The sequence below is a fragment of the Corvus kubaryi genome, unplaced genomic scaffold (genome assembly GCF_017639235.1).
Source record: "Corvus kubaryi isolate FWS band 111438036 unplaced genomic scaffold, C.kubaryi_AGA036_p1.0 37398, whole genome shotgun sequence".
NCBI lineage: Eukaryota > Metazoa > Chordata > Aves > Passeriformes > Corvidae > Corvus > Corvus kubaryi.
Window position 1 is genome coordinate 47,545,341 of NW_024581137.1, and position 20,564 is coordinate 47,565,904.

A 20,564-nucleotide genomic window follows, 5' to 3' on the forward strand; every position below is an offset into this window, starting at 1 on the left:
ACCATGCATTACAAACCTTTTCTAGAGTTCCAAATGTGACTTAACACATGAATAAAGGCTATCTGGTTGACATATTCTACTTAGATTTCTAAAAAGCCATTGATAAAGTCTTTTGCCAAAGGATTTTGAGGAAACTAAGCAGTCACTGTATAAGACAGAAGGCTTTTCACAGAGTAAATAATATAAAACAGAGGGTAAAAAATACGAGACAGAGGGCAGTGGTAAATGCAAATTCTTGTATCTTGGAAAAGTAACCAATGGAGTTCTACAGGGATCTGCGCTGTTCAACACACTCAGCAATAACCTAGAAAAGGGAACGAGCAGCAAAGTGCCAAAGTTTACTGATCAAAGTGAATTATTTGGGATCTAAACGTATGAAGTGTCTGAGAAGAAATGAAGAAGACTAGCAAGACACAGTGAGCAGTAAAGTATCAGATGGAATTCATTGCAGATAAATGTAAAGTAAGACACATGAAAAAAATGTACCCTAACATCACAAACAAAATACACTATTTCCAGCATAATATAATAATGCTGTTTTCATTAATAAATCAGCTTCAATGCTCAATAGCAGTAAAAAAAAAAAATCAAAATATTAGAAAATATTAGGAAAAGAATAGAGAACAAAACAAAGATCATTATACTACTGTGTAGATCCATGGTTTGCCCTCATCTTGAATACTGGGTGCAGTTGTGGTCCTCCCCACCTCAAAACAGGGTAGAACTGGAAAAGGTTCAGAGAAGGGCAACAAAGATGATCAAAGATATAGAACTTACATATAAGGAACAACTAAGCAAACTACAACTCTTCCATCTAGAAAAAGAGATGATGAAGGGAAAATAAGACAGCTGTAAAATCTCAAGTGGCATGCAGAGAGGAAGGAGGACTGATCATTCACTGTTTATTCTAACACAAAAACTATGGGCATCAAATGATCTATAAGCCAGCAGGATCAAAATAAACAGAAGATTCTTCACAATCTAAATTTATTATTCTGTAAAGCTGCAGAACTCCTTGCTACACAATGTTTTCAGCAAAACTCTGTATGCTTCAAGTAGACTGTATAAATTCATGGAAGAGAAATTCATTAAAGACTGCTAACAGCATCCGGTTCAGGAAGTCCTGAAGACAGAAATGGATGGAAGCTATCAGAGTATTTATATATTATGAGTAACACATAACATCAACATAGCATTACTTTACTCTTTTACTCTTCCCTATACATCCTCCTGGATTCTATCGAAGACAACTACGGGGCTGGCTGTACTTTTATCAATAGCCACTTAATGTTCTGATCTTAAACAAACAGTGACATACAGGCAGGAAAGCATCATAATTTAATAACATACAAATGTGTAACTTGTTGTAGGAAAAGAATTACCACCTCAGTTTGCGTATGAGGGCATAGGGCTTTTCAAGCAAAAGGTAAGAAGTTCAGAGCCTGAAAATGATTCATAATAGAGGAAGTAGTCCACAGAGACTGTTGTACAGTAACTAACTTGGCCTTTTTTGGACCTTTATGATATGCATGAGAGGATGTACAGAAACCAAAAGCTATTATTTTACGAAGAACCACGCCATTTCCTAGAATGAATGCATTTGATTTTTAAACTTGAGAAATACCCTCTGGATCCAGTTTGCATACCTACAGTGAGGGTTCATAACTTCCCTGCAGACTGGAGTGAAGTCCAGAGGGCCTGAAGGCAAACTCACCCTTCTGTGCCAGCTCTTCCAGCAGCCCGCTCCATTCCTCCCGGAAGAGGTTGGCGCCGGTTAAGCTGCCGTCGCCGCCGATCACGCAGAGGTTGGTGATCCCTCTCTGCACCAGGTTGAAGGCGGCCTGCAGGCGGCCCTCGCGCGTGCGGAAGGGTTTGCAGCGCGCGCTGCCGATGACTGTGCCTCCCTGAGAAAGGGAACAACAGCGGGTTTACTTCATAACCTGGTATATTGCTGTATCTTTCTAAGGTGGATTAATGATGAATTTTATATCATAGCCTCCCTTCTTTTAATTTTACACTGACTGATGATAGACAAAAAATTATCAAACCCGTGGGAATTTATGTTCAAGAGCAGATACACACACAAGGGAAAAACAAAAAAACCCCACTCAAAAATGACTGAGAAAAAGCTACTCTGGAAGGAAAATGTTAAATTACACGGGATTAATTTTAGCAGCATTACAATAAATAGGTTAACTGTTACTTATATGTAAAGGCAAGAGTAAAAGTGATATACTAAGTAGTTAAACATCTAGATGAATTTGAGTCAGTGTGGTATTCTTCCCCCTAGAACCACTAAATACATAAACAGTAAGAGAAAAAAATGTATCCCTGAAATGCAAAATTAGCATTCATTGTCATTCCACAGATATGGAAATAACTGCCTTTAAATCCTTATAGATCAGACTAATGCTACATTTTCTGTTTTACTGATTATCTGTTGCACTTATTAATATGAATTTAAAAGCTTCTTTCAGAAATGGTAGTCGTCATTTTTAAAAATAACTGAATTTCCCGGTCACCGAAAATTGCTGGGTGTCTTTCTGGACACACATTATTTACACACCTTCTGTGTTTATGTTGTTCAGTCACTCAAGAAGTTTTAATCTTTGCCTTATTTATTGTCACAGTAAAAAGTAATATCAATTAAGACTGAAAAAACTATTTTTTTTCCTGCAAACAAATCTGGAGATGATTACACCACTTTTGCATAAACATTCCCTTTAACTTGTAGTAAATCTCTCACATCCATCTAAATTTGAACTTCAAATCTGCACAGGCTGTACTGACATGATTTACCCTATCAATAGGTGTTTCAGCTCTCAAGCCAGTTTGCCATCTGTGTTGCATAGCTACTAGTGGAGAGAAAAAAGAAAGTGGAATAGAAGTTCAGCTGTCTTCAGACAAAAAGGTAGATGTGTACACACAAAGATACTCTTAAAAAAAAGAAAATCGAGACTAAAACATATATCTAAAACTAGGTATTTTCCTACTTAGAAAAAGCATAGCTGTAAGTGGAAAAGAACTATGTACTTGAAACAAAGTGCTACTTCTTTTGAATAAACAGAAATACACAATGGGCTGAAAAACCTTTCTCATCAAAACAACACAACAGATTCTGTAAGATACATGGTTCACTGCTGGTCTGTTGAACTACCAGCAAAAAAGCTCAGAAAGATGTTTTTGTTATACTATGTATGGTACACACATGTATAGGATGCCTACATCCTCCTGCTCCTGCCTATGTTCTTGTGTGGCTTGGCCAAGAGAACTCAATATTCTCGTAATCATTAAGATGCATCTGGATGATGCTCTTAGTCATATGGTTTAGTTTTAGGACTCAATGATCTTTATGGGTCCCTGTCAACTTGATATATTCTATGATTCTATTTACATATTCTGGAAGATAGACATGGGGAAAAAAAAAGAAAAGAAAAACAACCAAACACGGGACAAAATACTTCACAGTACTCCAGGGCACTGGTTTGAAAAAAAAAATTGTCTCTGCTAACTGCTTTATGTTCATTAACTTTACAAAAAGCTCCAAAGAAACCCACGCTTCACCTGGAGGTAGTTTTCAGAAAGCTTGGCAAGCAGTAAGGCCTCTTCGCCAAACATAGCACCTGCTCTGGAAGAGGTAATAACATTACCATGCTGAGCAAAAGCTGAGAAGATCCAAATGGCCACAGTGCAGGATGTTGTATTAAAAATGTACAAAGTCATTGGCAGTATCTGAGCTCTGCAGAACTGCACTGTAATTACATCCGCTACTGTAACTCTAAATTCACTTACACAGAAAGCCAACAGGGTTTCGTAAGAAATTATTTGCCTTACAAAACACAGCTATTTCATGTTTTGGCCCTCTAATGTCTTTTTTATTAAATATAGACTTGTCAATATGGCTTTAGGAGGCTAATGACATGTGATGTTGCAAATCTAGAACAAAGGTTTACAAGATTATTTCTGGGCACCAAATTCAAGACCATACCAAGACCTTTAGAAAGTGTCAGCCATCCACACTGCAGAAATCAGGCTCTGCTGGAAGTGGTACATGCTGGTCACTCAGTCATCACACAGTCCAAATACATAATTACAGTGGTTGCCTGGATCTAGAAATTTGGTTCTTCTGTTTGAATAAAGAGGGTTTGAGTCCCATGCTCACCCCTTAGCACTTACCACTTGCAGGATACTTGAAACACTTTCCCATGAAACTTCTACAATATTATCACCTCCATCAACCATTCCCTGGTAACCCTGAAAAAGGGAAAGTATTTCTTAATTCTGGTTTTAAAAACTGCATCAAATTTCCACTACAGTAATACTCACCTTGTGCACTTTAATACAACTTTAATTAAAAACCCTGCATAAAAAAATATTCAATTTAAATGAAACAACATTCAAGCAGGTATCACTGCTTCTTTTAAGGGGAGAAAAGCAAAACAAACCCTCTTCCTAAAGGATCAGTTCCAAAAACAACTTCAAGATAAGGTAAGACTTTACACAGATTACACAGCTATTAAACTAGAATGGTAATGTGCTTCTTCTTTCTTAAGAATAAATATTCAATTAAAAAAACCCAAAACTACAAAGAATTTCGAAATGCATTATAAAATACGTTCCTTAAAAACATAACCTCAGCCAGGGGCCATGAACTTAGGAAATCTATCTTTGTAACACATTGTACTTTTTTTCTCCCCAGTGCTGGTAATAAGCAAAACAAGACAAAGAGCAATAACTGGAACTTTTTCATAAAAGAAGAAGAAATCAGGTGACACAAGCTTTTTTCTTTTTTTTTTTTGAGGCAGTCACACAATAAATAAAAAGAGATTTAACAGGAAAAAATACAATTTTTAGTGATGCATTTAAAAAATTCTTAACACCTCAACTCAAATGGTCTTCTAAAACCACTGCATTCTGTAATATGAGAAGAACTACATTTATCTGAAAGAAGAAAAACTATCCAGTAAGCAGCTAAGGGGTTTTATTATGCTTGGTTTTACTACCTCTCTACAAAAACACTAGCAGAATGGCAATTACAGATTCTTTTCCATTAGGGGATATTGTGAACATTGATTAAAACAAAATAAAAACGGAACGGAACGGAACGGAAAGGAAAGGAAAGGAAAGGAAAGGAAAGGAAAGGAAAAGAAAGGAAAGGAAAGGAAATGCAGAGTCCAGTCCCAAGTCTGGAAAATTCTAACTGACAGAGAAACCAGAATAAAATAACCATGACTATGTTTATATCTCCATTTTTAGATTATGTGTACATATTGCTAAGGAACAATTAGTTACCATTTTTTCTCTGGGCAGCTTTTGCAAGACTATATATTAGTTTCAGGGTTTTCAATAATAAGTCAGGAACAAGAAAAAGAAGGGAGTTCAGAAAACAGCAAAGCTTACATTACAAACTGGAGAAATTTAATTTGGCATGATTCAGAGTATATGCAGAATTTACTCAGTAAGCAGTAACTTGGAAACACACTAAGCCTAAAGCGGCTTAGTATTCATATAATATATATAGCTTTTTATGTCAAACTTTGAGTCCTCACCAGCATGAGAAACTAAGAATGTAAAATAATCTGGACACAACAAAAGTGTAAGTTACTCAATTAGGCTTTTTAGGATTCCAGTACAGATTCCAAGGTGAAAGCATGAAAGTTTCTGCTCAGTGAGACTTGACTGATTAATTTACATATTATATGATCAAGCAATAGCAAAAACATCCAGATGGAGAACTACCTATATCTCTAATTTCTGCCATCCAGTAGACCTTTTCAACATTCGTACACTCTCCAGATAACTTTGACATGTGTCTAATATATACACATAGAATGGTGTGGGTTCAAAGGGACTTAAAGATCATCAACTTCCAATTCCCCAGCCATCAGCAGGGACAACTCCCACTAGACCAAGGTGCTCAATGCCCCATCCAGCCTGGCCTGAACACTGCCAGGGTTGGGGCATCCACATCTTCTCTGGAAAACCTGTTCCAGTGACTCGCCACTCTCACAGTAAAGAATTTCCTCCGTACATCTAACCTACATTTCCACTCTTTCAGTTTGACCCCATTACTCCTTGTCCTAGTTTACCAGGAACTGTAGTGATATCTCCCCAGCTCTCTTATGGGTCCCTACATATAGGACATACTCTTTGTATGCTAATGTATACACACAAAGACTTGAAGAGGTAAGCCATTATGTACACAATTTTTTCAAAATCAGAGCAAGGTGGAAAAGGAATAACGCTTAATCTACCTATCAACTCAAAAAAAAAAAAAATCTCCCTCAGATAAAGAGCAAAGATGTTCAGACAGAAACGTTACAGCTTGATGATGGCTAATAAATTACTAAGTTCACTCATCACAGCTTTGTTGGTTTGGTTTTTTTTAAAGCATAGAATTCTATGTTCCTTTTACCATTCAGCAATGGAGTGAAAGCTTTTCCTATCAGTATTTCTATTGACAACTACAATAACTCAAGAGATCCACTGGTAATAAATCCTGAAAGTGTAGTGTAATGTTGCATCTTAATTCAGTTTTTAACAGAAACTACAATAATCTGCACTGCAAGCTGACAAAAATATATACAATATTACATACAGGAAATACATACATAAATAAAACTAATAGATTAACATTCCCAATTTGCAGATTAACAAATCTAAAACACAGAAAAAAGCAGAGAGATAAAATAGTAGTTTAAGTTGTCTGTAAGACTTGAAAAACATCATAGCTAAGCTAAGGATGAGCTATGACCCATTCGTGCACCATGCTTCTTTGAAATAGAAAGAATTCATGCATTTTGGTCAGGAGTCCATATCTGCGCCAAGTGAGAACTGGGCATGTGTTAACAATTCCTCCCACTACAAGGTAGGACAGGGAACTTTTGGAATCATAATCTGTTTGAACTGTTACATAAGCTTTTTGTAATTCAGTTTGCCGGGTATCTGCAAGTTACCTCTGAATAAGGTAGCTAGAACTGACACATTGTTTTCCATACCATTAAGAGATGCACAATACAGAATTAAAACAGCTTTCTAGAAAAGCTACTGGGGAAAAAAATGAATTACTAATTACAATTGAAGTATTAATAATGATCATGATTTCCATTTATTGTTTTAGTTACGTAAGCACTGATGAGGACTGGATAATATGCTTGAAGGTTCACCACTGTTCCAGATGTATGGTTACCAAAAACCACCGGCAGATGTGACTCCAGACCTTAATATGAGGGTAGGAATCTGTCAATTTACATTAAAAAAGTAAATCTTACTTAGATCCTAAAAATACAGGAGCTTGGGTACTGAGATACTAAAACTATGGGGCAAGAATGGAAAAAATGAACTGTCAAAAATACATCAAGCACAGTTTGTGAAGATCAGCTCCATTTTATGTTTAGTCCTTCATGTACCCAAAATCTAAATATTCAAAGAACAAGAAGAAATCTCTAAGAGTCCAATTTTCACAGGGTACATTCACAGACACTGCAACTCCAGGAGAGAGTGGCAGGAGCAAATGTGGCTTCCAGTCTGAACTCTGAAGGCAAAAGCTTTCAAAAAAGAACAAGCCATCTTCTGACGTGTTACATGCAAGACACTTGGGGCTTTAACAGTTATGTGAATTTACTTACTGAGAATTCTTAGCCATTGCTCAACAACATAAAATACTACTGTCACTGAGTGCACAAACCACCACGGAAGAGACATGAAGTTTTCACTTCAAATCCATGACTGCAGTAGCACTGCACTCCCAATGCTGGCCTCTTGACAAAAAGACTCTTAATCAAGATGATGAAACTGAAAGTTCCATAGCTTAGTAGCAAGAGCGCGCAGCCAGCGGGAACTATGTGCTTCAATCCCGGAAAAAGGGCAGGTTATTTGTATAAATATTTAAGACCTCAAGTACCTAAAATGAGTTGCCATAAATGAGAGGCATCACTTTTTCTTCCCATTCTCAATTTGAAAGAAAAAACAAGACAAAACAAAAATCAGCCTGACTTTAATAGCTTTTGATTAGTGAAAAAAAATTCAACAAGCCCCCTAAAGCAGCCTGGTACTCTACACATATTTTCAGCTCCTAGATTTTCATACCGTGACTGAAATTAATCCACAGTTAATTCAAATTTTGATTCAGACTGGAGAAGATTTGAAGAATAATGTGATGATAGTCAAGACAGGTAACTACAGACTAAAATAAAATACTATAAAATATGAAACTGTGAAACTAGGGCAACTGTATAGATTTGAAATTAATAGCAAAATTTTGAAATGTGCTAACTTCAATGAATTAAGATACACAAGGGGTTTTTTTATTTTATAGCTATAAATTCACAGGTTTTATATGAACTATAAAAAAGATATAAAAAATTATAGCTTTTATATAAATTATCTTCCAGTTTTTCATCTTCTCATTAATTTACTTTTTCTTCCCTTTTGTGACTTGAAGTTAAAACAGCCCATGAATTCCAGTGCGCAACTGTTTCTTTCTTTGGGCTTTCATAAAACCAACTTAAAAAAGGCCAGAAAATGACTTAGCTCTAATTCATTATTAATTTTTATTTATCTCAGTAATCTCTCATAACAAAATGAAGAAAAATGGAGTTAGGAAAACAGAGTTACTGTTTTACTTAGAATACAGAACTAGTGCTGGCCACAGCTGTAGAAGACAGATGGTTTTGCAGTGCAAAAAAAGTTCCTATGACAGACACAGCTACAGGAGAAACAGAGCTTATGACGATTACAGCAAAGTCCGCTTGAAAAGGCTGAGGCCTTTAACTCAATTTTTGGATCCAAATAAGAAATTTTTTTTCCTCTTTTGGATATTGTCACTTCAGGTTTTTCCTTCACTTTTTCAGAGAAACTTCAATACAGGTATCACTTTACCCTGACCTACGTGTTAAAATGTCTGCTCAAAAGATAGGCTGAAGATACACGACTCTCTGTGCTTAACACACTCAAGTCAGCATTCAGTAAACTGTAATTCAGAAGAAACACCTTATTAAAAGCATTAAATAACCTAAAGTATACCGAAAAATATATCTCCTCTTTAGATATCATGCAAAGGCTTATAACAGGGAACATTAGTGACAAGTCTCACAAGATTTTTACCCTCACTTGTCACCTTCATCTATTTCCCATTTCAAAAGGGTAAAATTAAGCAGCCATTTCATTTCAATGTTTGCAACCCTGTTTCTCTGAAATACTTGTAGGCATTGTGAAAGAAAACTGACTTCATACTTCAATTACAAGTCAGAGAAGAACAAAGCTTAGCATTCGGTACTTTATGAAACATAGAACTGAATGGACTAATCTAGAAGTAAATAATCTTTTTCAGAGCCCATACTTAAGAGTGAAATGTGCATTTCCTCCCAGACCCTATTGTTACACTGAAGACAGAAGGACAATATCTAAGGGAAACTCAAAATTCCCAACATTGACTTGTTTTTTACAATCACTTTCCATTCAGAAGTATCTGTGACTTCACACTAGCCAACTCTACCAGTTAACACAGGAACATGATAGCAAAATAGCACTATTTAAGTTCAGAAAAAACAAATATTCAAATTTCTCTTGAAATTTATCACTCTGTGATAACAAGTATTTCTAAAAGGTGATAAAAGATGGCCATTCTTGACTTAAAGCTAATTAAAAAATAAATTAAAATCCAAGTGCTGGCCTTGAAGATGGCCAAAACCGCCTCCTTACTTCCACAGAAGTATCTGACCCATTTCAGCAAGCCTGCAAAGCAGCTGAACACTGAAGGAATTCCAGAGATTGGCCATGTAATTAGCACACACTAAGTATTCAGAGCAACTTGCTGTACCACTGTAGTAGGAAAGAATTTTGGAGCACAGTCCTCTGCTTATTTGCATTTCAATATACTTTGCATCTCATTAGTAAATGAGCTACAGAAAGGATAAACAGCAACTTTTTAAAGATAAATTGTGTATTTGCCATGCACAGAAGTAAAACAAAATTATTTTCTGAGCACTTCTATGAATTCTAGTACTTCATATCTTTATATTAAAGTTACATTTTACTGGGGACCTACCACGCTTTCCCCCATATTGACTTTTTATTATGATTTGTAATAATCTCAATCTACTAACGAGCTGTACAGGAATTCCAGCGGGAACAGTATCAATATATTTACTTTATTGTTTAATCTGCAAATTGTATAAAAACTGAAAGCGTCCTTTATAAGGAAGTCTAACTCCAACAGTCTTCCAGGAAGACAAAACACATGGAGCATCACCTTGGCATTGACATTAAACTTGTCCCATGTTTATTTCTTATCACATAGTTGTTACAGAAATATACAATCTTTCTGCACATACAGTTACAAGCTTCAACCACAAAATCATGATGTCTGGACAGACCAGTGATGGTCAGGTTTTTGATGTGGCTTCTTTTTGTTTGTTGGTTGTCTCTTCAGTTACAACTTTCTGCCTAAAAGCCAGGCAAGATGGCAGCAGTGTCACAGTACTCTTGATCAAAACAAAGCTGTGCTATCTGTGAAATGACGGTGAGGACACATCCTATCATAATCTAGGAAAATGGAGTGGGGGGAGTCAAAGGATTAAGCATCAGTATAGGAAAACATTTATGAAGTACAATAAATGGGGCCAAACATCCAACAAGTGCACAGATATGTAGCTCACTGCAGGGTGACAACCACCTCTGTTTTTCTCTGTTTTCAAGTCTTTGGTGGCACATAAGGAATTCCATATATTTAAGAAATTACAATTAAATTAGATCGTTTTAGAATACACCTTGTGAAAAGTAGATTTCCATAAAAATATAAAGTACTAAATAAAACACAATGAAAAGGAATGGCACCTAAACATTTTTTTTGATTTATACTATTTACTCTCCATGGTGTTTCCAAAAAAACTCAAGTTTAGTCAGAAGAAAAAATACAGAATGAATGAAACAAAAACTAACCTCATAAATAAAATAGACTTTGGCATTTACATAGATTCCCATGCGTACTACTGCGCGCACAGCAGCATTCATACCTGGGAAGAAAAAGCAAAATCACAGTTATAGTCATCCAGCATTTTTTGTATACTAGAAGTATTCATTGTCTTGAAAATAAAGCGAACATTAATTCATTCCTAAGAAAGACAATGACCAGCATCCATTAAAACAGAAATTTGCTTAATGACAGTGCAAGCAGCCCATGAGCATGAAGGGTTCAGAACTATTCTTTGTACAATAATTATGTGAATGCCAGTGTGTGTGTTAATCAGAGATTAAATTGCTGCTGACTGCAAAACATCATTGTAAAAGTTACAGCTACGGAACAAGAAAGTAAATTAATTTTGCAATAATGGTTAGTTTTCAGTCTGAAATGCAAAACGTTCAACAAGTTAAAATTTAGCTTCTTCAAATGAGAAATTATATTTGAACAGTTTTTATGGGATTTCCAAAATAACACAGGCGTATATACAGTATTTTGTGGGGAGCAGAGCCAAAGCTGACCTGGACAGATGCTCATTTAAAAGGACAGAAGTAGCAGTAAATTAACAAAAAAATGCTACATGGACTCATTTGACCAAAAGGCGTCTGACCACCACTTTGGTCCCTAATACGCAAGCTCCAATTGGAATTCCCTGCTCACAGACATCTGACAAATTATACTCCCATAAAATCTTCCATTTAAGTCCCATGGTCAAACACTCAATCTCCTGAGCAACAGTGGAAGTTCCACTGGTCCCTCTACACAGGTCAAATGAATTTCTGTTATAACCCATCCTTTCAGATACCGCATTACCTTACCCATTATTCAGGAACTTTTCAAAACTAATCAACTAATTGTTTCCATACCACTAAAACAGACATAAGAGATTATGCAAAGCACGAAGAGAGAAGTAGCTAAGCTACACTGATAGTCTTGGCACATTAGCAGAAAAGGGATGCAATAAGGATGACAATCCAAAGTACTAGGCAACAATTCTCCAAATCAGATGCATTTAATATCAAAATAGCCAGGTAGTAGGTAAGCTCTGTGTCATAGGTTAGCAAGCATAGTCCCGGAAGGGACGTCCTTGCTAAGGGGTGCTTACAGTTTCCTCTGGGAACTGATAGAACCTATCAGCTGGCCAGTTTGAATATGGACAATTCTCTAAGCCACTTAAAGTTGTGATCACCTCTGTGATCCACATTTAAGAATAGGCAAACTCCCCCTCCAAGCTCTCTCTCTCGTTTCCGGCACTGGGACAGGTGGCTGCAGGGCCCGAGCAGGGCCCAGTGGGCCCGGCCAGGCCCTGCTTGGGCCAGGCCGGGCCGGGCCACGGCCATCCTGAAGCCATGGACCTGTTCCAGCCGTGGAACCCCCCCCACTGCCTTGCCGTGGGCAGCCGGAGCAGCTCGGCTCTCCCCCCTCTCCACTGCGATAAGAAAAAATTCAACATTCCAGCTGTAAAGCTGCAAGGCCGAGGTGAGAGTAACCCTTTTATTGCTGTGAAGAGCTGAAAACCTGAGGGAAGAGAGAGAGGAGATGCTTAAAGCTGAAATTCTGTTGTGAAGCTATGATATATCAGAGTATCCTGTTGTAATTTCATGAAGATATGGGGGGTGGAGTGTTCAATTCGTGAGCAAAAGCACCTGCGCTGAGATAGGCAGATGCTGACGCAGCTGTAATTTCATGAGAAGTTTGGACAGGGAAAGATGAACCAGATGAGGACTTTTGCTCCGAACGGGAAAGGAGAAAACCTCAGTCCGTAGAGATGCTCCCAGAGATAGTCCTAAAGATGAAGATGATGAAGACCCTTTGCTCCCAGGGAAGGAGAAGGGCCTCTGTTTTTGTTTCTGAACGGCTCAACCTTAAAATTGTACCCCAAAAATCTTCAAGAGTGGACCCTCGAAAGCAGTTGCGGGAAAAGCTGCAAGTCGGGGGAAAGGACTCACACGCAGGCAGAGACTCCTCTTCCTAAATGGACTGAACGATATTTGGAAGTGGGCGGCTGTCTCGTTGTGATAATGTTTTCATAGCATGAGCAAGAAGAGACTTCTCTTTCTAAATGGACTGAACAAGGTTATTATGGAAGTGGTAAACAGACTGAACATCTTAAGGGTTGTCTTTTCACATTGTCAGTGGGAGAAGGGAGGAAGGTGGGGGGAGGAGGAGAGTTCTGAAGGTGGTATTTTTTTTTTTTTCCTTCTTTTAGGTCTGTTAATAAACTTCTTTATATTCTTTCAAGTTTGGTGCCTGTTTTGCATTTCTCCTAATTCTTATCTCACAGCAGATAAACAGTAATGAGTATTTTGGACCAAACCACTACACTCTGCTGCTTGACACAGGTGTTAAGTGTTCACCTCTCTGAAGATATAAAACGTTGATAACTAGAATAGATAAACAACACAGCAAGCCACAAAGATCTCATCCTGCAGTATATACCGTTATTGGAAAAAATACTGAGCTGTAAAAGTCAACCTGTCTAAAGAATGAAGCTGAGATTTTCTCTAAGATTCATTACTTATGAACACATCAGGAAGTCCCTGAAGTTGCTCAAGGTTAAACAAAAAAATTAAGTTTGCCAAAATCAAAAAGTTGCTTTTGCTGTTTGTGTAGAAGTCACTTAAGATAAAAATCACAAATAACAGTGTTTTCACATAAATTCTTCTTTAGGAAATTGTAGCAAGAATTCTTCCAGCCAGTGTCAGCCTTGCGGCATAGCTGGAAAAAGTTCCCAAATGCCAAGACAGCTGAAAGCACAGCTTTAGACAAAGAACTGGATGATGTCAAAGAAAAACAGAGAATCTCATCTCACAGCCTGTACTGAAAACAAGTTAGCATGCTAAATCTCAGATGAAACAGAGTGAAGTTATCTCCTCAGTGAAACAGTTTTCGTAACAAAATTAACACCCCTGAGAGACAAAGACCTTTAAATTTACCAAACTGACAGCTCATCACAGCACTGCCATTTTCCACAAACAGGAAGACTTAGCACAAGGTACTCCTTTCACCAAAGCCCACAGCTTGCTTCTATTAAAGCACATGTTGTGTGGGAGGCTTTTTTGTTGTTGTTGCTTGGTAGGGAGGTTTTCTGGCAGTTCTGTTTTGGCTTTTGGTTTTGATTTTTTTTTTGGGGATGGGGGTTGCTGTTGTTTGGTTTGGTTTGTTTGTGGAAAGTTTATATACACATGTATATATATTCTTAATACAGCCACCTACTTTCTTAATGAGTACCTTCCAGTTTCCATGTTTCTTGCATGAAAAATAGGTAAAAATTCACAATTTGCCTGCTCCATGAAAGGACAAAAGCCAAGGAAAAAAACCGATTACAGACAGAAAGCATCTTCCCAGTACCACCACTGCAGCTTTTTAAGTTTATGTAACATACATTTTTTTTGTTACTTCATGTCGTGTATTTTATTTCCTTACACAGAAAAAAGACTTGGCTGTCTACTGGCAGGCTCCTGGCTTATTCCTCAGCCCTTCTGAAATGTAAGTCATGTTAGAATTTGACACCTACAAAATACAGTTAACACATTGCAGCTTTAGACTTCTACAATTTGGCTGTCTAAATTGCAGTAATTCAAGAAAAAATACATAAAAATTCGTGAAGCTTCTGTAGGACTGTCTAATAAAATTTCATTATTTGTGGAGTCTTACAACAGCATTTGTGAATGACCATAATATCTATGAAATGTTATTACTCATGCATATTACTTCAAAAGAGATTTATCAGGTTAACCATGGATTTAGTCCTGAATAATAAATGCAGTTTGATAAGCATATAGGATTAGAATAGCAGCTTCAAAAGAAAGCCACAAGCAAAACCAGTATTTTTTTTTTTAAATAATACAAGAATTACTTAAGATCTTCCTGAATTACTACTTGCTTTTGCATTAAAGCCTTGGAAAGAGGGAAAGATTTATTTTGCACTTTTGGACTCAGCAAAGATGCAACTACTTACACAGCTTTACATAACATTTGAATTAAATTTAAAAGTTGACGATTTATCAACTTGTTGATGTCTATTCAACTGTCCTTAAAAGGAGCAGTTGGTTTTCATAACAGAGCTACAAACAGTACTGCAGAAATCTTTAAATTATTTCAGAGGCACTCCCTGCCTCCAAAAGAGCATCCCTCTCTCGTGCCTACATCCTGGTCCACATACATACGTACCACTACAACAGAGGAGATTCTACAAGAGTTTGTGTTTAAGCCAAGTTTGCCTTGCTTTAGTCAGCTAGTCATGCCTTTAAATACATAACTGTAATATAAACCATTCAAAAGCAAAATCAAAACGATGCATCTTGGACAAGCATCAAGAAATGCTTAAGTACCACCAATTTTAAAGACAAACATTGGCTTTAACACAGGCTTAATGACTTAGCACATATGTTTCAGTGCTACCCTGAACAAAGATTCAGACTTAAAAGACTTTATAGCAAAAATCACTACGGAAAATGTCTAAACATTACCTTAGGAAGACTTTACTCAAATATGTAAATGGTTATGCCAGTAAGAGCATATAATCATTGAAAGAGAAGCAGTCAAATACAAGAACTGAGCAAATAATTGAAAAAATAACTTGGGTTTGTTCCATTTACTTTTTATTACGTTACAGATTTTATTTTATATAATCACAATAATTATTCTAGATACCTGAAGAAAACATTACACAATTTTCCTGAACATTAACAGTGTATTAGATCAGAACATTCTACTGCAAAAATATATACAATAGCATAACATCTAGATGAAAAACGTACTTCCTTCTTAAAAATTAAAATAAAATCTTAGAGATCAGTTTCAATCAGCGAAACAACTAATTATGGAAGCAGCTTCTCAAAAATACAAAATGCATTAAAATAGTTTCACTCACCCATTAATAACTACATTTCTTAATTTTACATGCAAATAGTACTTATTGTATCTATAGACACATAGATGTGTATTTCATATAAGTCTATTTGCATGCACTAGTCTTAGCTGGAAAAGGTGCTTTTTGGGGGGGGCTAGAATTCAAAAATTCCTTGAGACTATGTTCAAACTACATAAGTGTTAACAAATAAACTCTAATTTGGATGACATAAGAAGAGTGTGGGTTGTTTTAGTTTGTCTGTGACTTTAAAAAAAATAATAATTATCTATTTCACTGTATTAGTTCAGAAGTTTATGGCAGAAAAAGAAATTTTGCCACCATGACAAGGTCAGTACATTTGCACTACTATATTTAATACATCCTACGATGTTTCCCAGCTTGTAATACTTCAAAAGCAGAAACATGTAAATCTTTGTTTCTACAGTCATGGTCTGTAGTATTTCAAAATTCTGGAATCCAAAAGGCTTCTTTAGGGTTCTTTTTAAGCTGTTTTTAAATCCAGTATTTGCTGAAGGAGTTGAGCTTTTTCATTTGTTCAGTGCCAAGACTTCTTCTTCCAATCTACGTCACCAGGACAAGAGTTCTATATCTACAGCACTAAATAAGCCTTAAACTAATAGAACTTTGGGAAACCTGGAATGCTTCAAACGTAGAGACATGTAGTTCCTTACTTCAGCAGGATGGGCTATGATATTCCTGACCATTACATCCCTTACTTACGCTGTCCTCCACAACACCAAATCTTTGAGTTTACCTCAAAAACAACATGGTCCTACTCAAAGACAATGATCTTGAGTCAGTTGGCTGGGCAGCGACTCCACAGCCACAAACGCATCCTTCCCCAAGAGTGCACAATCACCTTCTGTCCACGGCTTTCCGATGACTCTTCCTGCTGCAGAGCCGTACCTACCACGGTCCCGGAATAGGCTGTTTGGAGGCTGTGTGAACTCCAGTGACCTACGGTGGCCAAAATTGTCTCTAGCAGCCACTGGCAACCCACAGAAAATTCAACCAGTGTACTTCATGACCTGAAGCAGACCATGGCCAGAGAATCCCACAAAGTGAGAAGCATAACCTATTAAATCCCATTTATTAAACCGCCTTCCTGAGCTGCCATCAGTACAATTTAGAAATAGTCCAGAAACTGAACCAACCCATAAATATTGAGAATTGGCTGTCAGAACTTCTTTTGCTTCTCAAGGTTCTTGTAATTACGGTGGAAAGTACATTTCTGGTTCACACTTTAACAGCTGGCTAGTTAAAGTGATACACTGTCAAGTTTAGCACTTATACCTATTAAGTGTACTAAATACAGATCTCTTTTCCTGTGAAACAGATCACTGATAAATTCTTTAACTCCACCAAACAAAATAATGGTGAGTAAACCATAATAGTTCCAGTATGACACATATACATTCTACAGTCTTTAAAATTCTACAGGTAGAAAAAGAAAACTTTCAAGGAAGTAGCACCAATGTGAGGAAGTAACTGAAAACATGCCCTATAAATAGAAAGCCTTGTGTAATTTACATAATGCTACTTTTAAATTATTAAAAAGTACAGTAACAGCAAAGGCAGTCATTTCACTTTAAAATAATTTCATGTATATTTTATTCTATGCTCAGATTCACAGTCCAATCTAAATCCTGGAACCTATTAAGATTTTGTGTTTAGCAGGTATTTTTACTACTCAGTTGTTTGTGAGTTTAGTTTGGATTACAGATACTCTGAAAACTTTTAGTTTCTAACAAATCTAAAACAAAATGAAACCAAGACTGGAACTCTTTTCCTAATACTACAAATTTTTTGCCTACTTCCGAGTTAGTAGCTTTGCCTCACCTACACTTTGCTTTAACAAATTATTTTCAAATAGCAGTAACAGCAGCATATTTCCTTCTGCGTGTACTTCATGACTTCACTCCTCTCACACATTTGCACCCTGTCCTACAGAGGGCAAATGACCTTGACAGGGCATGACTCATTCTGTCCCTTCTTTAACTCCTAACCTTCAAATTGATTTGAGGTTGCATATTTTACACCTCTCTGCTGTTACCAAGATAGTAAGTGGTTATGGTCACACACTGTTGTGTGATTCAGGTGAAATGATCAAGTTCTAAAATGCTGGGGGGGGTTATTTTCCTATTCTTCAAAGTTAGGACGATAATGCTGCCAATGAAACAGCTTGGAAGGCATCCAGTTTACTTTTTTTGGTCTTTGTGACAACCCCACTCCTTAAGACAGCAACTTTCACAGGCTGTTACTTTGGAATCCTCCATTCTTCTGCGGCAATCTGCCAGATGTAAAGTCTAGATGTTACCTGGCTTCTGCAAGTCCTTTAAATGCCTTAATTCACATAGTGGCAAGTGCAGATTAATAATTTATAAAAGGAGATGCGTCTGCTGCTGCATTATATAATCTCCAGCCACGCGGAAGCAAGTTGCAGGGCTCAACCTCTTGCTGAACCATGACAAGAAGCTACGGCTGCTTCAGGCAGTACCCTGCCACAGTTTTAAATTAAAATGGTGATTTGGCCACCAGACCATTGAGACAGAGATGCTCTGATTCCCAGTTCCTCCTAGAATCATTTAGCAGTGGAATTGATGTCACTGACGGCAAACTGTGGATAAAACTTGAACAAAGTGTAGCCCCACCGAGGGGCAAAAGAGAAGCCGTTTAAACGCATCGATTTTTTTCTCTAGAACTGCAACATTCTCCTCCTCGATGGTAACAAATCCCTTTCATCCCGATTAGAGTTTCGGATAATCCTAAGCAAACCCGGGGGCTCCCCGTTATTCCTGCGGGCAGGGGGAGGGAGGATGCTTCTCCCAGCCCAGATGACGCAAAGAGGCGGAATCTGCAGCGACTCGCAGCGGATCACGTACACACCGGCGGAGGGAGGGAGGCAGGGAGCGTGGAGACACCGGTCCATGCTAGCTACCACCGCATGGACGCGCCGGGAAGCCAGGGCAAGATGAGAGGGGAGGCTGCCCGGCCGCGGACTGGTCCCGGCACCTCCCCGGGCAAAATGTGGGGAGAGACTGGTCCCTGAACCACCGAGAACACGCAGAAAGGAAGTGAGAGGCTCCCACCCCCCATTCTCTTCACAAACGCGAATGACTGCCGCTTCTTCTTTAAGTAAAGTACTCTCGAGACACTCCCGGAAAAAAAAAAAATAAAATAACCGTAAATTAAGGGAAGCTGCTAACAGCAAGTATCACTGAACAACTCTCCTGGTATAAGCAGAACAAGAGTCCTCTCGAACTGCACGGTACATTCCGCGTTTGAAATCTTAATTAACTGAAACTTCAAACTATTAGCACAGAATCACAGAATATGCCGAGTTGTAAAGGACCCATCATGATTTTCTGGTAGGAAAGGGGAAACTAAAGTGTACAAAAAAAAAGGATTCTTGACTACGTATATTGTGATCAAGGTTCTTTTCTTTCCCTTCCCTCTTAATGTCTGTCTTTTGTTCGCCCCGTCCTGTAGTAGCCACGAGTTCCTCTACACTGAAGAGATTTAAGAAGGTGAGACACGTTTCTAACATACTCCTACGGGGGGAGAGTAAACCATCATCTGAGCGTTCTAAACCACGGGTAAGAACATAAACGTGTCCCTGGTGCCAAAACGAAGTGAAAAGCAGATGAGGCGAGGGCTGGCAGAGCCCCAGCAGCGCAGCCAAGCCTCCCGCCCGCCGTGCAGGGCGGCACGACCTCCTCCTCCCCCGCTCGCATCAGCCATCCCTCCTCACCCTCCTCTCCCCACCATCTCTCCAGAGAACGAGACATCTTGGTAGTAAAAGTTACTGCAGCGTTTCTACTCTCTCCCTTGCCCAGCCTGGGTCAGAGGAAACGTGGCGAAGAAGGGAGGGAGCAAGGTGTGAGGTGATGTTTGAACCTCAGGTGCCCAGGCCATGCAAAAATTATTTATCTTTTAAATGTGCTTAGTAAGAAAACCGGGTCGAAGGCCAGCACGGAAAGAGGAAGCCGAGCACCGCTGCAATCCCCTGTGTCCCGCTTCCAGAGCCCTCTCTCCACTCCCTCCATGTGCCGCACCGTGGCTTCCCGACACCAGCCCTGGGGCAGCCCACGCTGCTCCCCTGGCCTCCCGCATGGGCGCCCTGCCAGCCGGGGAGGCCCTTCCTTCCTGCCCCTCACACCACCCTCGAGGGGCTCCTCGTCCTCTCCTGCTGCTGCCCCACTCCCCACCGTGCCCGCAAGTCCCCCGCGTTCTCCTTCCCCTCGTCTTCCCCGTGCTCCCGGAGTGAACGGCATGAGCCGCTACCTTGGGCATCGCCACCGCTGGTCAGCACCCCGATGGCCTTCCCGGCGCCCGAGAGGTTCTCGAAGAACTTGGGCTGGTGATCCATGGCGCTGCAGGAGCCGCACCGGCGGGCGAGGCGGAGCGCTGTCGCTGAGGGAGCCCCTGGCCGCGGGGGTCTGCCCCCGCTCCGCTGGACCGAGCGTTCGGCCTCTGCGGGAAAAGAGCGCGAGCAGCCCGCTGTAAGTGTGTGATTACCGACAAGTAAATCTCTGCAGAAAACCTGAGGGGAGGGGGCGACTGTGTGAAAAAGCCCGGGGGAAAAAAAAAAAAAGCGAGCAAGAGCAGCAGCGCCCGTGCTCCTCTCACCCCACCACCCCCCGCTCTGCCCCGCCGCCGCGCCCTCCTCGCGCGCCGCTGACAGCGCGGCGCGGCCCCGCCCCCGCCAGCCCCGCGGGAGCGGCGCTG

General features: G+C 39.2%; 1 protein-coding gene across 5 annotated transcripts in view; it reads right to left on the bottom strand.

Moving 5' to 3' along the window:
• The window catches only part of LOC121671744 (phosphofructokinase, platelet), a 44,443-nt gene extending 23,955 nt beyond the window's left edge, over window positions 1–20,488 (bottom strand). For 3 of the 5 annotated variants that reach the window (XM_042043911.1, XM_042043909.1, XM_042043912.1), the window contains exons 1-4: window positions 20,121–20,488; window positions 10,942–11,015; window positions 4,177–4,254; window positions 1,715–1,904 (exon numbers count right to left, since the gene is read on the bottom strand). In XM_042043911.1, coding sequence (XP_041899845.1) covers window positions 1,715–1,904; window positions 4,177–4,254; window positions 10,942–11,015; window positions 20,121–20,205 — 427 coding nt within the window. In that variant the 5' untranslated portion in view covers window positions 20,206–20,488. The remainder of the gene's footprint in view (window positions 1–1,714; window positions 1,905–4,176; window positions 4,255–10,941; window positions 11,016–20,120) is intronic. The other 2 variants (XM_042043910.1, XM_042043908.1) reach the window with 1 other exon arrangement.
• Window positions 20,489–20,564: the final 76 nt, after the last annotated feature.